At 46.7% G+C, this 16,533-nt stretch overlaps 3 protein-coding genes across 18 annotated transcripts in view; 2 read left to right on the top strand and 1 right to left on the bottom strand.

Moving 5' to 3' along the window:
• FLVCR2 (FLVCR choline and putative heme transporter 2) overlaps window positions 1-3,868 on the top strand; it is a 32,968-nt gene extending 29,100 nt beyond the window's left edge. For all 9 annotated transcript variants that reach the window (XM_068683167.1, XM_068683169.1, XM_068683168.1 and 6 more), the window contains one exon: window positions 2,527-3,868. In XM_068683167.1, coding sequence (XP_068539268.1) covers window positions 2,527-2,533 — 7 coding nt within the window. In that variant the 3' untranslated portion in view covers window positions 2,534-3,868. The remainder of the gene's footprint in view (window positions 1-2,526) is intronic.
• Window positions 3,869-4,317: 449 nt separating this feature from the next.
• Window positions 4,318-6,640, bottom strand: ERG28 (ergosterol biosynthesis 28 homolog). 5 transcript variants are annotated; one of them, XM_068683183.1, is made up of 5 exons: window positions 6,440-6,632; window positions 6,226-6,316; window positions 4,960-5,078; window positions 4,746-4,844; window positions 4,318-4,612 (listed from the first exon to the last, which is right to left on the bottom strand). In XM_068683183.1, exons 1-4 carry the CDS (start codon window positions 6,570-6,572, stop codon window positions 4,765-4,767), a joined length of 423 nt encoding a protein of 140 aa, XP_068539284.1. In that variant the 5' UTR covers window positions 6,573-6,632; the 3' UTR covers window positions 4,318-4,612; window positions 4,746-4,764. The 5 variants fall into 5 exon arrangements, with proteins under 5 accessions (XP_068539284.1, XP_068539287.1, XP_068539283.1 ...); XM_068683186.1 differs by lacking the exon at window positions 4,960-5,078 and having other exon boundaries at window positions 6,440-6,639; XM_068683182.1 differs by having other exon boundaries at window positions 4,318-4,844; window positions 6,440-6,630.
• Window positions 6,641-6,789: 149 nt separating this feature from the next.
• The window catches only part of TTLL5 (tubulin tyrosine ligase like 5), a 124,775-nt gene continuing 115,031 nt past the window's right edge, over window positions 6,790-16,533 (top strand). For 2 of the 4 annotated variants that reach the window (XM_068683162.1, XM_068683161.1), the window contains exons 1-8: window positions 6,790-7,082; window positions 8,996-9,105; window positions 10,787-10,869; window positions 11,722-11,828; window positions 12,436-12,566; window positions 13,056-13,138; window positions 15,135-15,204; window positions 15,530-15,614. In XM_068683162.1, the coding sequence (XP_068539263.1) occupies window positions 6,973-7,082; window positions 8,996-9,105; window positions 10,787-10,869; window positions 11,722-11,828; window positions 12,436-12,566; window positions 13,056-13,138; window positions 15,135-15,204; window positions 15,530-15,614 (779 nt within the window). In that variant the 5' untranslated portion in view covers window positions 6,790-6,972. Of the gene's footprint in view, window positions 7,083-8,995; window positions 9,106-10,786; window positions 10,870-11,721; window positions 11,829-12,435; window positions 12,567-13,055; window positions 13,139-15,134; window positions 15,205-15,529; window positions 15,615-16,533 lie in introns of those variants that run through there. The other 2 variants (XM_068683163.1, XM_068683165.1) reach the window with 2 other exon arrangements.

Raw genomic sequence — 16,533 nt, 5'->3', positions numbered from 1 at the left:
GATCTAAATTAGCGTAATGGCACTGTGAACACCTTGTCCTCTATTAAAAAAGCTGTAATGTGGTTGCAGCTAACCTCCTGTTTCTGTCAGTTCCCAGAGCGTTAGCAGGGTCAGCTTTCTTTATCTCAGGTCACTTGGATCAAATGCCCTTTTTGCATGATGACGAGCTCACAAAGGGACTACCTTTGTTGTAGGTGTATCTGAAGCCACTCCAACATTCTGCCTTAAGGCTTCATAGTGCTGTCAGTTGATTCGGGATACATATCAGAGTCCTGTATATGCTGTGTACAGCCTCTGCTCATCCTATAGAGAAAGGCAGGATTGTCTTTTATTTCTATACACTGGACTTTGCTAGATCTCGTTGAAAATAGCAAATTTGATTAAGGTGTGTTCAGGGCACTTTGTAGTGGTTTCATATAGGGGAAGATAAACTTAACTCTGTTTGTGTGTCAAGATCTTGTTCTTGGTAGTAGAAAGCATGGAGTAGAGTGCTTTCTGACTCTTTTCCAGTTTTTGAATAGTAATAAAATTTTAAAAAAGTAATCTGGAGTGTTACTCTAGCAGCAGAGCTGAGCACTGATGCGTATAGATGGTTTTGAGGTCACAGGTCATTCTGGAGGTACAGCCACAGGAAGAGACTTGTTTGAAACAGGACTGAAGTTCTGCTGTGTCCTCCAGCCACGTATAGCATAGGTCAAGACCTGCTCAGGGCTAAGCACCTTGTATTGATGGTTCTTTAGTTGCAAAGATGCACGTGATGAATCTCAGTGGAATACCCATGTGTGTGTTTCCTTTTCATCTCAAGGACAGTGTGATTTAGAGGCTGGTTAGGGCCTCAGGGAAGGCATTCTACCTCTATACCTTGCAAGCTGTAGCGTGTTCTAGCTCAGTAAAAACAAACAAAACCCACAAAACAAAAACCTGCTGGAATCTTGCATAGTAGGCACAAACAGTGTGCATGCCATCTCCTGCTGCTTAAACTTCCATGCTCCCTTCCTGTATTTACTGTGTGGCAAGCACTCTTCTCCCCAAGCCATGGGCAGGCCAACTGCACATCCTCTTGTAGCACTCCCATCTGCAGGAGCAGCCTTCCCTTCCCCAGGCCCGGGAGCCCTGCAGGCTGGCTATCTCCTAAACCACCGTTCCTGTAGCTCCACGGCAGGTAAGCAGTGTAGAGATCCCAGAGCTGCTTGGGGAGCCTGTTCAGGGCTGCCAGCATGCTCCTCTGACTCATTCTAGTGGGATTTCCCAAGCCTGAATGCAGCTTTCCCATTATTCCTACCGCTGGCACTACTTCATGCAACCCCTCCTGCTGGTAGGAGGCTTTTCTGCACTGCTTTTGCCTCCAGGCATTTCTTTGGAGCTCTCCTCACCTCACTCCTCTGCTTTGGAATATTGCTGCTGCCCTCTGTACAACCTTTTCAGCCGCAGTTTGTGCAAGAGGCTACTCAAAATGAAACTCTTCTGTAACTCTTGCTTCCATGCTGCGTGGACTTCTCTTGAACAGCACGGAGCCTTTCTCATGTACCTCTGACTCCTGCCTCAGATCTGTTTTGCCCCACAGTGAGTTAACTCAAAGCCCAGGCTCTGGGAGGTTCCACATTTACCCTTACCAGTCTGCGTGCTGTGCTCTGACTCAATGACAGTTGTGTCCCACTATAAGCCATCAGAACTTGGAGAGGTTTCTGTTTTATTTCTTATGGCTTTTTAGGATATGAGTAATGAACTTTGGAGAAGGCTTTACTGGTATTACTCTGTGAATTATCCCAGCCATATATCTAAGTTGGGGTCAGGGAAGAAAGTGGGCAGAGGGGGCCAGTGCTGAACGGGGGTAAGATGGGGATGTGTAGACTCAAATGTGAGCAGTACCAGAAACCTGTCAGGGAGATGAAGAAGCCCTCTGATGCCTTTGATATGACAGAGAAGATAGGAGCTAGTAGCTGTGCTGAGCCTCCTTCTATAAAACTCGGAGGGTGCACAGGATAAAGGTTCTGTGGCACTTGCACGGATACCACCCTTCTCCCCGGCATGCAGGAGGAGTTCCCAGTTTCTTCCCTTGCCCAGAGAATTTGCTCTGCAGCTTCACCACTTTGAGGTCGACCTCACATCACAGGGACATCATGAGGACTGCAGCAAGTAGCTTAGGGGAAGCGGGATCGTTGCTCTGCCCTGCTGCCCCGGTGTCCCTTGTCTGAGCACTAAAACCCTCTGGAGGCAGAGGAGGGAGCCAGGTGCACTCGGGTTGAGCTCCCTGAGGGTGGTGGTTCTCCTTCGGAGATGTAAGTCAGGTTGGATGGGGCTTTGGGCAACCTGACCTAGTGAAAAGATGTCCCTGTCTGTGACAAGGGGGATTGGACTGGATGATCTGTAAGGGCTCCATCCAGCCCAAACCATTCTGTGATTATCTGATGCCTGCATGCTTACAGGGAGTTGTGAATGAGCCAGCCTCTGGCCAGCTGGTCTCTAAAGCCTAAGTCTGGCCATGTGGGATCCTAACCACATTCTTTTCCTCTGTCTGACTTGCAGAAAGTGATGCCAGAAGCCTGCACTGTTCCCGTAGTCCTCAAGGAATCAAAGCTGTAAAAAAGAGGGGTGGCAGAGCTGGGAGATGGAGGACCCGCCTTCCCCCACCCCCATTCCCACCTTTGCTACCTGCACCATCCTCCTGTTACACCTGAATTCTGGTGGGGGGCTGCTGAGAACTGCTCCTAGAGTGAAACGAGAAGGGGATTGCGCTCGTTGGTTGTACCTCTGCATCTTGCTGTTCTGGAGACTGTGCTAAGAGGAAAAGTTGGGAGAAGCCCCTGCTGCCCCTACCACGTATGCTTGGAGAAGTCTGGTCGTGTGAGGGTGGCACCTTGCAGGTGGTCTCTTCTCTCAGGGAAGGTGTGACCTGGAATGCAGATGCTGGACCATGTTTACTCTGTGAGTAACCCTGTGGGAGTTGTGATCCCTCTGAGGGATTCCTCAGAGTGCCTGTGCTCTTCTGCATGGTGCACGGGTGATGATAGAGCCCTCAGCACATCACCAGCCACTGCAAAGCAGTGCAGCTGCTGCTGCCAGGAGCAGTTTTTGTATCAGACTGAGGATAAACTGCCTTAGAATTCACTGAAGTTGCTCTGATGTAGTAGGAGTAACTGAGAGGAACCCATGGATCTCCTGTTGGAGGCAAGGTCTAGTTCTGGGGCAGATGTTGAAGCTACAGCCTGAGCCCAGCTCAACACTATGCCAGCAACAGGACAGTTGGACAACAGCGTGAGGATCACATCTTCCTCCTCACTGACAAAGTGCCTTTTGCAGCTTTTGACACTACAGAGAAGTCTGTGGGGTACTACGGTGAGCTAACCAGGCAGGGCTGTGTTGCTGGGGAGTTGTTCTGGGCATGATGGGAACAAAAAGGTGCTGTAGTGTGGGAACTTCCCCCTTGTAATAGAGAACAGGAGGAGAGGGTGGGGGTTGAAGCCCTCTCACCAGCATTTGTGTCTCGTAGACACTGCCCCTCTGTATGCTGCTGCTCATCTTGCACTCACAAAGGGAGAGAGACCCGTATATCCCTTTGCCTTCCTTTCCAGCATCCATCCCCTGGTGGGAGACGTCAAGTGTCCTTATACTTAGACCATGGAGTGATGTACGTGCCATTTTGGAACAACAAAAAACAAAGCACAAATAGGGAATGGATAAAAATGGCCTTCTCTATCATAGCATTTTTAACAACTTTTTTTTTTTTAAAGTGAAAATGTGCAGTGTTTGAACCGGAAGTCCTTTGATAGTTGGGGTCTAAAAGGGCTTTTAAATGTAAATTTTATATTAAAAAACACTAAGTGTATAATGCAAGGTGAAAATTTCATATTAAATGCTTGAAACTGTCTCCAGGTGGTTTTTGTTTAATAGCCTGAACTATTCTGCAGAATAATCCTTTTTTTGCCCACTGCTACTGTTGTGTTCTTTTCCTCTTTCCCTTTCTTCTGCACAGGCTTCCCAGCTAGCAGCTCCTGCTGGTTCCATCCTGCCTTCAGTGCACTGCCCATCTGTTGTGGGCATTATTTCATCTAGGTCTAAGCAACCTGTTCTATTTTGTCTGCTGTAGCTATAGCTCATTGCTCAGTCCTTGCTCATGGATGCATGGGGTTTGCTGTCACCTATGTGCAAGAGGGAGAGAGATCAGTCAGAGCTGGAGCTTTGTTGGAAGGAGTCAAGGAAAGACTCCCATCTTGCTGTAAAGAGGGGATTTTTCCTGCAACATGTAGTAGAAACATGAGTAGAGGCTGTACATCCTCTATTCCCTCCTGGATAGCTGGAAAGACAGACGCAGTGCCCTGCAGTTTTCTGTCATTTATTAGAAACAGCCCCTGTAGAACATGCACATGCAAGTCACACAGCAGTGCCAGGGGCAGCACATTATCCCTCTTTCCCGTCTACATGGTCAGTGGATCCCAGGTGGCTCTACACCTCCTCCCCACAGGTGCACAGGGAGCACAGTCCTTAGTGCACTGGGCATGCCAGAGACGTTCCCTGCCATCCCTCAGGGAGGCACTCACCAAACGCCCCCAGCAAGCTTTGGCGTGAACTCCTCTGGGGCCTGATTGTTGGCACTGGTCAGTCAAAGTGTTGCCTGGACATGAAAAAACTCAGCAATGAATGATTGACAGAGTCCAACATCGATCTGCCGGTGGGACTGGTGTCCTTGGGCAGTTCAGCAGAGCTCCAGTCAAAGTCTGGCAGTGAAGACAGGAGCCAGTGCTGACCTGGACAAGACACTTGGTCTCAGTTTTTCTTCTTGTTTTGTGACTGCGCTTCTACCTCCAGGTACTGCAGCCCAATCAACATCCCCAGGATAGAGAAACCTGCGATGGAGATACAGTCTAAGTCATGTAGAAAGAGCTGAACAGGTGAGATAGTCACCTGCACTGCTCCAGGGAGGCTGGGGGGCAGGAGGGAAGGGTGCAGAGCTCTACTCACTCGCTACCATGAGGGGTGCCATAATTCCCATTGTCAAGGCTGCAGTGTGGTAAATGAAGACCTCCGAGAGGAAGTGAGCAAGGGCCACAACGAAGGTGAAGAGTGTGATGTAGTAGAGGCTGTTGGAAAGCAGGAAACAGGTTATCACACACCCCACAGTACAGGCATGGCTGAGTGGAAAAGCAGTGAACCTGCATGCTGCCCAGTCCGTGCTCGCTGTGGGAGCACAGAGGGCATTTGGTCCCCAGCCTAGCGAGGTACAAAAGCTCCGTGGGCACCAACTGAGAGGAGAACAGGGCAACATGTTCACTGGTGCACTGAAAGCCACTGTCACTGTCTGGCCTGAAGGTAAGGAAGAGGGGGGAGAGCAAAGGTAGGGAGCTGGTGAAGTGAGAAGCAAGTGTGCATGCAAAAAGAGGTGAGAACTGGATGCACTGAGGAACAGGGCACCAGGACATGACTGCCTACAGGCTGCATCCCCCAGGAAGACATCTTCCCACCTGTGCTCTGCTACCCTCTAGGGGCCACAGCTGTAGAAAGGGAGCAGGTCCATCAGCTGCAAGATACAAAATCCTTCTGAGAAACAAGGGGCTTTATCGCTATTGCCAGCACCCCCTGAGCCACAGATTTATACAGGTAAGTGGAGTCCCTGCAGCTCCCCACCACAGACAAGCCTGGGCAGTCCCTGGGGCTGCAGGAGGCAGTGACAGCAGTGAGTTCCACCAGCCTCCAGCACAGGCTCTGCCTAGCACAGACCCAGGTCACTCTGCAGGAAAATCCCACTCAGAAAGGCTCCTGATACTGCAGGGGAGACACAGCCTGCCTCCTGCCACATCTGCCATGGCTACACACTGTGCCTCAGGCCATGTCATCGGCCCCAGGTAAAAGCATATGACAGAAGGCTGAGTGGTAGGAGCACAGCAAGGGCTCCCTCAACCTGCCGTAGCTGTTATCTGAGCTGTCATGAGAAATGATGTACCAGTGGGATCAGGATCACCAGGTAGCTTAACACCCACAGAGCAGCACCCTCACCTGCAATGCTTGCCAAGCTGGGGCTCAGAGACACATGACATAAAAACCTGGTAACACAAAGGAGCACACTCTTCTCACGCAGGCAGGAGGCAGAACCAGCTAAGGCACAAGCCCTGCACTGCTCCCAAAGCCCTTCCAGAGGAGGGCCCCCAGACCCCCAGAACCACCTTTTGCACCCCCCAACCCCCCGTGGCGCTCCCCACGCCCCACGTTCGCCCTGCCTCCCCCACATACGTCTGGTTGCGGATGTCCAGGGCGCAGAGGCAGCGGACCACGGAGGACAGCAGGGTCCAGACGCCAAACGTCCGGGCCTGCAGCCCGTTCACTGCAAGAGAAGGGGGGAGAGAACCGAGGTGGGCGGGGGGCGCTCCACAGGGGAGCCCCCCCACCCCCCGAGGCGCCGCGGCCCTGCCAGGCCCCGCGATGCGCCCAGCCCCTCAGCCCTTACCGAGGCCGGGGCTGGCGGTGTAGAGCTTCTCGGAGACGAAGCTGTAGTCGCGGAAGCACTGCAGGGTGTTCCCGGCGGCGATGACGGACACCATGAGCAGCCAGCTGCGCAGCACGCAGAGGAATCTGCCCATCCTGCCGCCAGGCCGACCGGCGGCGCACTGAGCGCCCGCTCCCCGCGGGGCCCAACCCCACCTCCCTCCCGCGCTCCCATTGGCCGCCGGCCGCGCGCCACGCGGCGCGAGAGCCCCACCCACCAATCAGCTCCCTCTCTCGCCGCGCTCGGTCCCGCCCCTTTCCTTCAGCCGGCGGTGCCTACCGCCGCGCCTGCGCAGTGCGGGCGGCGGGCGGCGCCTGCGCAGTGAGGCGGGGCGCGGCGGTTGTTGTAGTAACGGGGAAGCGCCGCGCCAGCGGGGCCGGCTGAGGCGGCCGGGCTGGAGCCCCCCGCGGCCGTTAACGGCCACTAACGGCCACTAACGGCCACTAACGGCTCCCCGCGCGTGCCGGGAGCTCCGCGAGAGCCCCCCTGAGGCCATGCCCGGCGCCGCGGCGCGGGACGCGGAGCAGAGCGGCTCGTCCGCCGCTGAGGAGGAGGAGGAGGAGGAGGAGGAGGAAGGCGAGGAGGGGGCCGCGGACGGGCTGAGGTGAGGGGAGGGGAGCCGGGGGGGGGCGGGCTCCAAAGCTGCGTCTGTCTGTGGTGTTTTTTCTGTGGTGGTCGCAGGTTGGGAGGTTTCTTGGGGGGCACGTGGGGAAATGAGGGAAATTGGCGGCTTTTTGTGGTCGCTGTCGCTGTGTAGCTGCAGCTCTGAGCTCCCCGCAGAGAAGGGAGGTGTGCCCCACGCTGGCCTGCTGGGCGCTGTTCTATATCCTGGCTTAAAGCTGGCTTATGGCAGCTCTGGTGTTTCCCCTCAGCTTCTGAATTTCCTGTCAGTTGCTGGTGTATCTGTTCCATCCTTCCTTGGTATCTTCTCTTATTTTTGCTCCCTTCCTCTTCCTTAGGCCAGAATCCCTATTTTTTATATCAATTTCACTCACTTTAATGCATTCCGTTTGCTTTCTTCTCGCTAGGGCTCAGGATTTAGGGCTCTAGGGTGAAGTGAAACCTCCCTTCACACCAAGCAGTAGCTGGCTCAGCCTTGCCAGACCCTTACGGAGCACCAGGTGAAGAGCTGCCTTTGACTGCAATGTCTTCCTAACAGCCTGCCTGTGTTAAGTGGCCAAGTGTCGGGCTAGGAATGAGTGACGGTCACCTGGAGGATTGTCTGAGCCCTGGTAGCCTTACTGCAAATCCTCGGGGCAGGCTTAACATAACCTCCCCTTCTGTTGCTTCAGCTCATTTCCCACTTATATAAGGCTCTGGCCTGTCCTGTATGTTCTGGAATCCTCTTGGGTCCCTTCCATCTGAACAGTTCATTACACCCCACCAGTTGATTTCTGAAGGCAGCAGAAACAGCTGGCAGTGCTATGGAATTGATTTGTCAGGGGTAACTTGGTTAAGAGGACCAAGGTTATACTAAAAAGGACTTTCCTTGTGCTAGGTATAGGAAGTGTTTTGTCTTCTGTAGTGTCTCCAAACTTTTGGCACACAATCTTGCATGTTAAATGCTTCTCTCTGTCAAATGCTTCTCTCTGCTTCTTTCTCTGTGCCACTCTTCCTTTTTTTTTATTTTTTTATTTTTTTTGTGCAGAAAGATACAGATATGTCTCTCCAACCCCTTGGTTTCTGTTTTCTGTTAACTTTTTCATAGTTTCGTTGCCTTGAGCAAGGAGTAATAAGCAGTCTGAGCTTTATTTGCTTCAGCAGGTTGACAGGTTTGCTTTCTGTCATCTTAGGATTTTGTATCACAAATTTTCTTTGTGTGTGTGTGTCCTTAATTCTTCTATCTGAGCAGCTGGTAGTTCACAACATAGGGCTGTTGTTTTGGGCAGGACAGATCTGGGAACCTGGAGCAGCTTTGAGTGGCTTCCTGGGGGCATTGCTGTTGAATTCTGGGCTCACATTCCCCTGTGCCTGGCAGAAATTAGAAAGGAAGAACACACAAAATCATTGCATTGAGCCAAATCTTCTCTAGTCTGTCAAATTTTGCAGGAGTGCCCTTTTGCTCACTTTAGAGTCCAGGTTTACAACCAGGCAGTATGCACAGATTTTAATCTCTTAAATTAGGGACTGAAACCAGTGCTGTAAGGTCTGGTTGTGTGGATATCAGTAGTTACAGCCTACTCTGAGCTATGGATCTTGTTCTCAGATGCGCTGTAAATCCAGAGAAATGTAGCTGTGAAAATTCACGGATTTTCTCCCAAATTGTGCTCAATCAAATCAATACAAATTAAGTGAAGCTCCTAGTTAAAATGAAAAGACTGACCCCCAAAGAGGATGATTTGGAAGGTTCTCTTTTTAGCTGAGAACCAGGGTACCTCGTGTGTGTCTGTGTCCTGCCCGTGGGCTAGGTGAGCAAGCACGGGCAAGCGCAGGGAACTGCTGCGTCCTCGCAGTCAGTAACTGCTGCGTGTGTGCGAGGCTCAGCAGCTGCTAACACTAACTGCCTTGCTATTTTAGGGATCATCCGTGCATCAGGTGGACTGGTGGTGGCTGCAGGCGGATCCCTATCTTCGTCTTTCATGCTGATGCCATTCTGACCAACGACAGCTACCTCCGCCTAATTGGAGGTGGGTGCAGCAAGACGACAGCTTGAAGGTGTGAAGCAGAAGTCTCACACTGAGATGTTCCCTTCTCTTTGTGGGGGAGAGGAATTGATAGGAAGGAAACTACAATCTCTTGTCTCTGAGCTTGGAGGCATTCAGAAACACTTGGTCGAATTGGTGAATGTGTATCACATTTGGTTTGCGACAAGTGCTTATCTTTGGCCCTCTGATGGGTCCTGGAACGTTTTGATTTGGAACAAATCATATTTGGAGGCTGTGCTAGAACCTGTGACCAGAAGATAAATGCACTAATTTGTAGCTGAGAACTTAAAATCAATCCTTCCAGTGAGTTTTGAGTCTTCAGAGGGTTTCATCATGAAACAGAGCCGCCAGCCCTGCAGTGGTATTAATAGTAGTAAGCTTTAAAAACAAATCTCAGCTTCTATAGCCTCACAACTGTGAGTAAGGCTGTAAGCAAAATGATTGCTTTTATAACAGCACTACAGTCAGACTAAACCTGTCTAGTGTCAAACAAGGCAGAGCTTCTAAATAAGGCAAAGTTGTTATAAAGAGTCACTCCAGATTGCGAGAGTTAGTGCTTGTGGGTGTGTATGGCTGGGAACTCTTTCTGGATGTGCTGAGTTGGGGAAAAACTAAAATACACTCAGCTTTTTCTTGTGTAGATGCTGACACCTCTTTCTTCTCTTGCTTCTCCCTTTCTTAGATAATTGGTGCACTCATTTCTAATGTCCTAGCCAAGCAGAAATGCTCTTGGCTCCTTTGGGTAAGGGGTGGAGAAGGTGATTTGTGTGTAAAAACTCCTGATCCTTTTGATGTGTGTTACAAATGTACTTGGTGGCAGAAGCTGATGGTGATTGTAACTTGTGCCCTAATTGGAGCGCGGTGTTTCTTATACTTTTTCTCAGGCCGTAGAGGATTTTTGTTATTTAACGTGTCTACTACTGGACGGTGCAACTAAATTTCCTTTAGACCTTTGTCCAGTCCCAGATGATGATACTTCTTATTCTTTTCTTTAGACTTATTTTTACTGGTAGAACATATTTTCTGAGACCTAATCATGACTTTTTACTTGGGTAATATTTTTTTTTCATTTACTACTTGTCCTATTTATGTTATTTCCTACCATTTTTGCAGTTATTTGTTGGAAGATCAGTACAGTTGAAGGAGATGTGAACAAAAATTCATAGACCTTGAAAGACTAAAATAAAATGCTAAAAGTAGTCATGCAAGCTAATTGCCTCAATGAGGGGTATATGGCATGATTGCTTTTAGCTAGGAATACTCATCTTGAATTAAGAAGGAAGAGCTGAAATTGTTATTTGGAATGTTATAAAGCAGGCTATGTAGAGCTGTTAAAAAATAGTAATATATATATATATATGTCAGGACCTTCTAACAAATGAACAGGTTTCTATTTTGATAGGACAGGGTTCAGTGATGTAGAAATACTACACCTGATGACAGATGTAATTTGCTTCAGTGCAATCATTGGATTTAATGCCTCAAGATGTAGGCAAATGGTGACAGAAATTACCTGTCTGTTATGCGCTGCTACCGTGGATTAAGTGCAGCTGTTCTGTGCCAAGTCCTATGGTGCTCTTCTCTGTGGTTTGGTAGCACAGGTAACTTTGGTTGATTTTTCTAGGTGCAGACTCTAATGTTGTGTCTCTTGCTGTCTTAACAGAGCACTACCACTTGTCCTATAAGATCGTACGGACGGACAGCCGCCTGGTCCGAAGCATACTGACTGCCCATGGATTCCATGAGGTGAGTGCAACAAGCTCGGGATTAGCAGCAAGTTGGCAAGTCTGATTATGTGCTGAGCTGGAAGTTGTGTCTGCATGTGTACATGTCTTGTGTGTGGTGTTTTTTGTTGTTCATTACTCTGTGGGATTAGAAACAGGAAGTTCCCTTGGACCCACTTTGGCTTTTTTCTCTTTTTCTTCTTTTTTCTCCTGCTCTTCTCTATATTTTGCCAGTTGCGGAAAAATGTTGTGATTTTTCACTCTAAATGGATTGTCCTTTACTTAATTTTGCAGATTTAAGCCTAAAAGGGATATTTAAGTCAAGGCTATTGTGCATTTTTCTTCCTGCTTTTAGAGCGTTGCTTCACGCCCTTGGGAAGATCTGAAGGATTTAATCTTTCAGCCTTCACAAGCTCACAGAAGTATTGTTGTGGTGTCATATGTTTCTTTCTCTTCTAGCACCTTCCTTGCTCTAAAGAATGTCCTACATGCAGCTAGCGACAGTTTGAGAAAAGTGTTTGGGTGGTGAATTTTCTTCTGAATACGGCAAAGTTGGGGAATTGGTCTCCCTCCCAAGTTTCCTGGAAAAATCTAAAATGCTTTATAAATTGGGTTTTGATGGTCTATTAAAAGAGCAAAGCCCTAAGCTTGTGTAGAAAACAGATACATTTATTTCCTAGCACCACTGTACAGTAGCTTAGGACAGCAGTCTATGTAGAAATGCCCTAATGCTAGAGATGGATAAAGGAAATTGTCTTAAACCAGAATTGCTGTGGTCCCACAGACAGAAGGGCACAGTCTATAGGACAAGTGGTGGTGTTTATTACAATTTCCATAGCTTTATGTGTGTTTTTTTTTTTATGTTGTTTTTTAGGTGCACCCTAGTAGCAGTGATTATAATCTCATGTGGACGGGATCACACTTGAAACCCTACTTGCTGCGTTCCCTTACAGATATTCAGAAAGTCAATCATTTCCCTAAGTAAGGCTTCGACATCATACTTTGCTGAACATCTTTGTCATGGTTTGCAGAAATATGAGCACAGATAGCTTGCTTTTTTTTTTTTTTTTTTTTTTTTTTTTTTTTTTTTTGTAATAATGATACTGCAAAGTCCCAGCAGCATGCTGGATGTGTGCCACGTACTGTCTTCATTTTAAACAGTCTCTGGGGATCTAGGGGGGATAGTATGTGAGCTGAAGCACTTGTCCATAGCCCAAAAACTGATTTATACCCTACCTTTATTTGATGGTATATATATAACGTGTTTGGGGCTTGGGGTTCTTAGTTACAGGTCGTAATCATACATCACCCGTTAAAGTTTGCAAACACCATTTTAACAGTTTGCTGTGGTTCAGTCCCTCTTGGGAAAAGCAAGAGGCACTACAGATGAGGGTGATTATCAATGCAGCCATAGAGCAGAGACAGTAAAACTGAAGAGCAGTTGCAGGTTAGGGCTGAGATATCTGACAGGGCTATAGATGCTTTAGTAACTAGGAGAATAGGTTGTTACAGTGCAGTGGTGTTTTGTTGTTTTCTTTCTCTTTTACGCTGGGAAAACAGGTAATAGTCTCTTGTTTTGGGACTTCAGGTCGTATGAACTGACACGGAAGGACAGACTGTACAAGAACGTCAGTCGTATGCAGCTGGCCCATGGATTCAAGGCATTCCATATCTTACCTCAGACCTTCATCCTCCCAGCAGAGTACCAGGACTTCTGCAGTAAGTGAATGGCTGATGATGTCCAGACCTAAAGTAGAATAACTGGGTAGGAGGGAAGGGAATCGCTATTAATATTCGAGTCTGTTGGTCATGTCAGTGTTGATGAAGCTGGAAAGACTGTAGAAAAGGCATGCATTACTTTTTTATATTATTTTCATTCTGCTGCCTGTTCCGTGCCTATATAAGTCCTCAAGCAGCTGATTGTGGATTTTGTGCACAAAGAAAGCTCAGTTCTGGAGGCCAGTGTTGATGATATATCTGGGAGTACTGAAAAGAGAAATGTCAAAAGGAGGTGTAAAGCAGAGAAAAGAATATATCGAAGCAGCAGAAGGAACTGTAATAATTGCAGTGCGTTCTGAGGGGTAAAACTGGACATCAAAAAGTAGGTCTTGATTTCTTCCTGGAGTTCTCTACTGTAAGCAATTTTCTTGCTCCTCTGTAAATAATCAAAATGAAAAATGTTTCAGACTGGTGTTTTCTTTTAACCAGATACCTATTCTAAGGACAGGGGCCCATGGATAGTGAAGCCCGTGGCATCTTCCAGGGGTCGAGGTGTCTACCTGATAAACAATGTAAGTGTTCATCAGAAGGGCTGCTTTTCAGTAACAAGGGCTGCAAAACTATGCAAGCTTCCAGGCAAGGTGCATGCAAGCATCTAAGCAGACAATGGCTGTGCTCTGGATTTCGACAGTACATTGATGAACAGTTTAACAGTCCTGAGCAGCTGGCAAAGTCTGCCCTGGCTTATACTGCGCAACCAAAACCAAGCTCTTTCTTTATATGCTGTGTGTCTCTTGCAATCGATATGGTACTTTTAAGTCTTGGCTTATTAGGTGCAAGTTCATACTCCCTGAGACAGTTTGGGAATCTGTGCTACTTCATTCTCTCCTTGTGGCTGACAGTAGGCTGGCCTTGGGAAGATTCCCAGAACTCTCCTTGGTTGTTTGCCCTGTGCAACCTAACCAGTCCTCACCCAGTGTCCTTTTCTCCGTCTCACCCCTGTAAAAGACTAGATGAAATGAAACTATATGACACTGTAAGATGTGTATCAGTCTTACAATTTTGTAATCTAAATGCTAGTGTGCCTTTATTGAGTAATAGGAATGATTCTTTGAATTCAATATACCGCTTAGTGTTTTGTTGCCATTGTGGGGGCTTTGCAGGGAGTTAGCTTGTCATAGGTAACAAATATACCTGGGCAGGAGCCAAAACACATGAGGATATTCCAACAAGTATTCTCAGCAGCAAAACTGACTGGTGAGTCACTTTGTTTTCACTCACTCAAACCCCTTTAGCCTCCCCTGCACTGAAAGGGTCATGCTGTCTCATCTGTTCTCTACCTGGATTCTTTCCCATAAAATAAGGGAGCAATTCGCCAAGTGTATGAAGTAAGTATTTCCAGAGCTGCACTCAGCTTTTTCTTTGCTTGAAAGAGAGGAACGAGTTTAGGCTTAAATGGCAGTTGGCCATGAACTGGGGAAAAGACCCTTCTGGGACCAATCTCCCTTTGTGTACATCTGTTCCAGAAACATTTTAGCTAGTTTGGCCCAAGAACTTCAGTGTCCTTCAGTGTGATTTCGTTAAGGGAGTGTCTTCCAAAATTTCATCACAAAAATGTTTGTTTTTTTAAACAAAAAAGGCAAAAAAAAATCAGTTTATCCAGTCCATTGTAAAAGAGGCTGTCATTTTTGTGATATGCTGAAGGAAGTTGAGCTTGTTCTCTTATGTTGTACATATGCAGTCTATATGCCTAGATTTCCTGCTTGTGACACTGATAAGGCTGAATATGTGTAAAATTGAATAAATTCAGGATGATGGAGTTCTTTTGGCTCTTTTGCAAGCTGGATGCTGGAAACTATTTTGCAAGAAACTGTTTCCATGAGTAGTTAAAACTGGTTACAAGAAGAAAGACTTGGATACAGCAAAGAAGTAGAAGCTTTTTCAGCAGGTCCCATGACCTGCTGTCATAGAGCTTTCTGTTCTGTGCAACAAGAGTAGCTTTCTGGTACCTTAGCCCCTGCTGTGAACTGATCCTCAGTAGAAGATACATGTTTGTGTAAGCAAAAGGGTTGGGTACCAGCTCTGGGTCCGGCCATAAAGATCACGAGTATTAATTTTCTTCACTTGTGAATTCCTCACCAATTGTAGTTACATACTCCTTCCAATGGCTTCTAGAAAATCCCTCCTCCATGTGTCTGGTTAAACACTCAGGAAACAAACAGTGATAGTCACTTTCAGATTTTTCTCTTGCCTATGTTATATTGTTTAGCCATGTGTCTGTTAAACCTGTATTTCACTCTAAGGAACACTTAACTGGAAAATTCAGTGGGCGTTTTTTGGAAATGCGATCATTCCCAAGCTTCTGGTTAGGATCTATTTACCTTAAGTGTATTGTGACTGACTGGTGATATTTTTTTTGGTCATGTTTCCCCCTACCCCTGACATAGTTATTGGTGTAGAGTGGTGTTAGGAGGTGAATGCTGGAAAAATAGTAGGCTTGATCTAGTCATCTTGTTACTCCTTGAGCCTCCTGGTTTTCTCACTCCTGGATTCTCTGTTCTTCTGTAGCCAAACCAGATTGTTCTAGAAGACAACATCCTGGTTTCTCGTTACATCAGCAACCCCCTGCTAATAGATGGTGAGTGTGCTTAGAAATTGCTTCTTGCTTGCACATTCTTTTTTGCTTCTAGGATGTGAAGAGCTCAACAACTTTTGTAGGAATTTAGCTGAATAATTGAATGGTCTATCTTACGGTAGTTCTCAAAAAAAAAAAAAAAGTAAAAAAAAAAAAAGAATCCTTGAAATCAGGAAGCGTTTTAACTGGGAAAACTTCAAGCACTGTATGGCAGCAGTAGGCAATGGTTTATTCTTCCCACTGTTTAGAGGGTCTGTTGAATTTCCTCAGCTGAATATGATATGTGAAAGATATTTGTAGTCACTGACTCTTGACAACTGTATTTCAGACTTCAAATTTGATGTGCGCCTGTATGTTCTGGTTACATCCTATGATCCACTTGTCATCTATCTCTACGAGGAAGGACTGGCCAGGTAGGGGAGCATTTTTTCTTCCTTAGTGTACCTGCACTCAGTGGTCAAGAGATGTCTTGTATTGCCTTTGCACTTCTGAGATGGTAACAAATGGGAAGGAAATGTCAGTTCTGGAGCTCTGTAGAGTTTTTGTAGATGGTTTATCATTGTGCAGTGTCCTATCAGTTTACTTTATAGAGTCTTTAGTGAGGGACTTTATTACAAAGGGAAGTAATAAAAAAAAAAAATCAGCTTTTAAGAGTTGAATGGCCACATACCATTAATGAGATGTTTATTGTAAAGGTCAGGTTCTTAAAACTATTGTGAATTATTGGTGCCTTTGTACCCCTTCTCCATCCTTTTGGCCTAGGAGCATGCTGGGTGAAAGGAATCTAAACTTTCTCCGTTTCCATTTAATCATAAAGACAAAAACAGAGACCCATTGTTGGTATCTTCTGTCTTAATACCTTCAACTTGTCTTTTAAATTTTAGGTCAGCATTTGTATTTTCTGCATTATCAAGTAAAGACTGGTTTGCTGTTCTTATCCTGCAAGATGTCAATTTTCTTTTGCATTTAAGTTATGAAAGATAGTTAAGATTCCCAGGAAGAACATTTATTTGCCAAAAATACCCGTTTCTCTTTCATCACAGAAGTTTAGCTAAATAGCTGAGCAACTAATAAATTTAAAACAATCACCTCTCCAAAAGTCCAAGTGAAGATAATTAAATCCTTACTAGTTCCAGCTCAGACCATAAACTTAACTGTTTAAGATGAGAGCATCATGGGGCTGTCATCTGCAACAGTCCTGAGCACTGTTAAATCTGTTCTAAACCCACCTCATAAAGCCAGAAAGACTAGGGTTTGGGCCTGCATGGCTCTGACGGAGGCATGTACTGAATCCAGCATATTTTTATCTGAAGCAGGTACCAAATCCAAAAA

The sequence above is a fragment of the Anas acuta genome, chromosome 5 (genome assembly GCF_963932015.1).
Source record: "Anas acuta chromosome 5, bAnaAcu1.1, whole genome shotgun sequence".
Lineage (NCBI taxonomy): Eukaryota > Metazoa > Chordata > Aves > Anseriformes > Anatidae > Anas > Anas acuta.
This window is presented reverse-complemented; position numbering and strand designations above follow the sequence as displayed.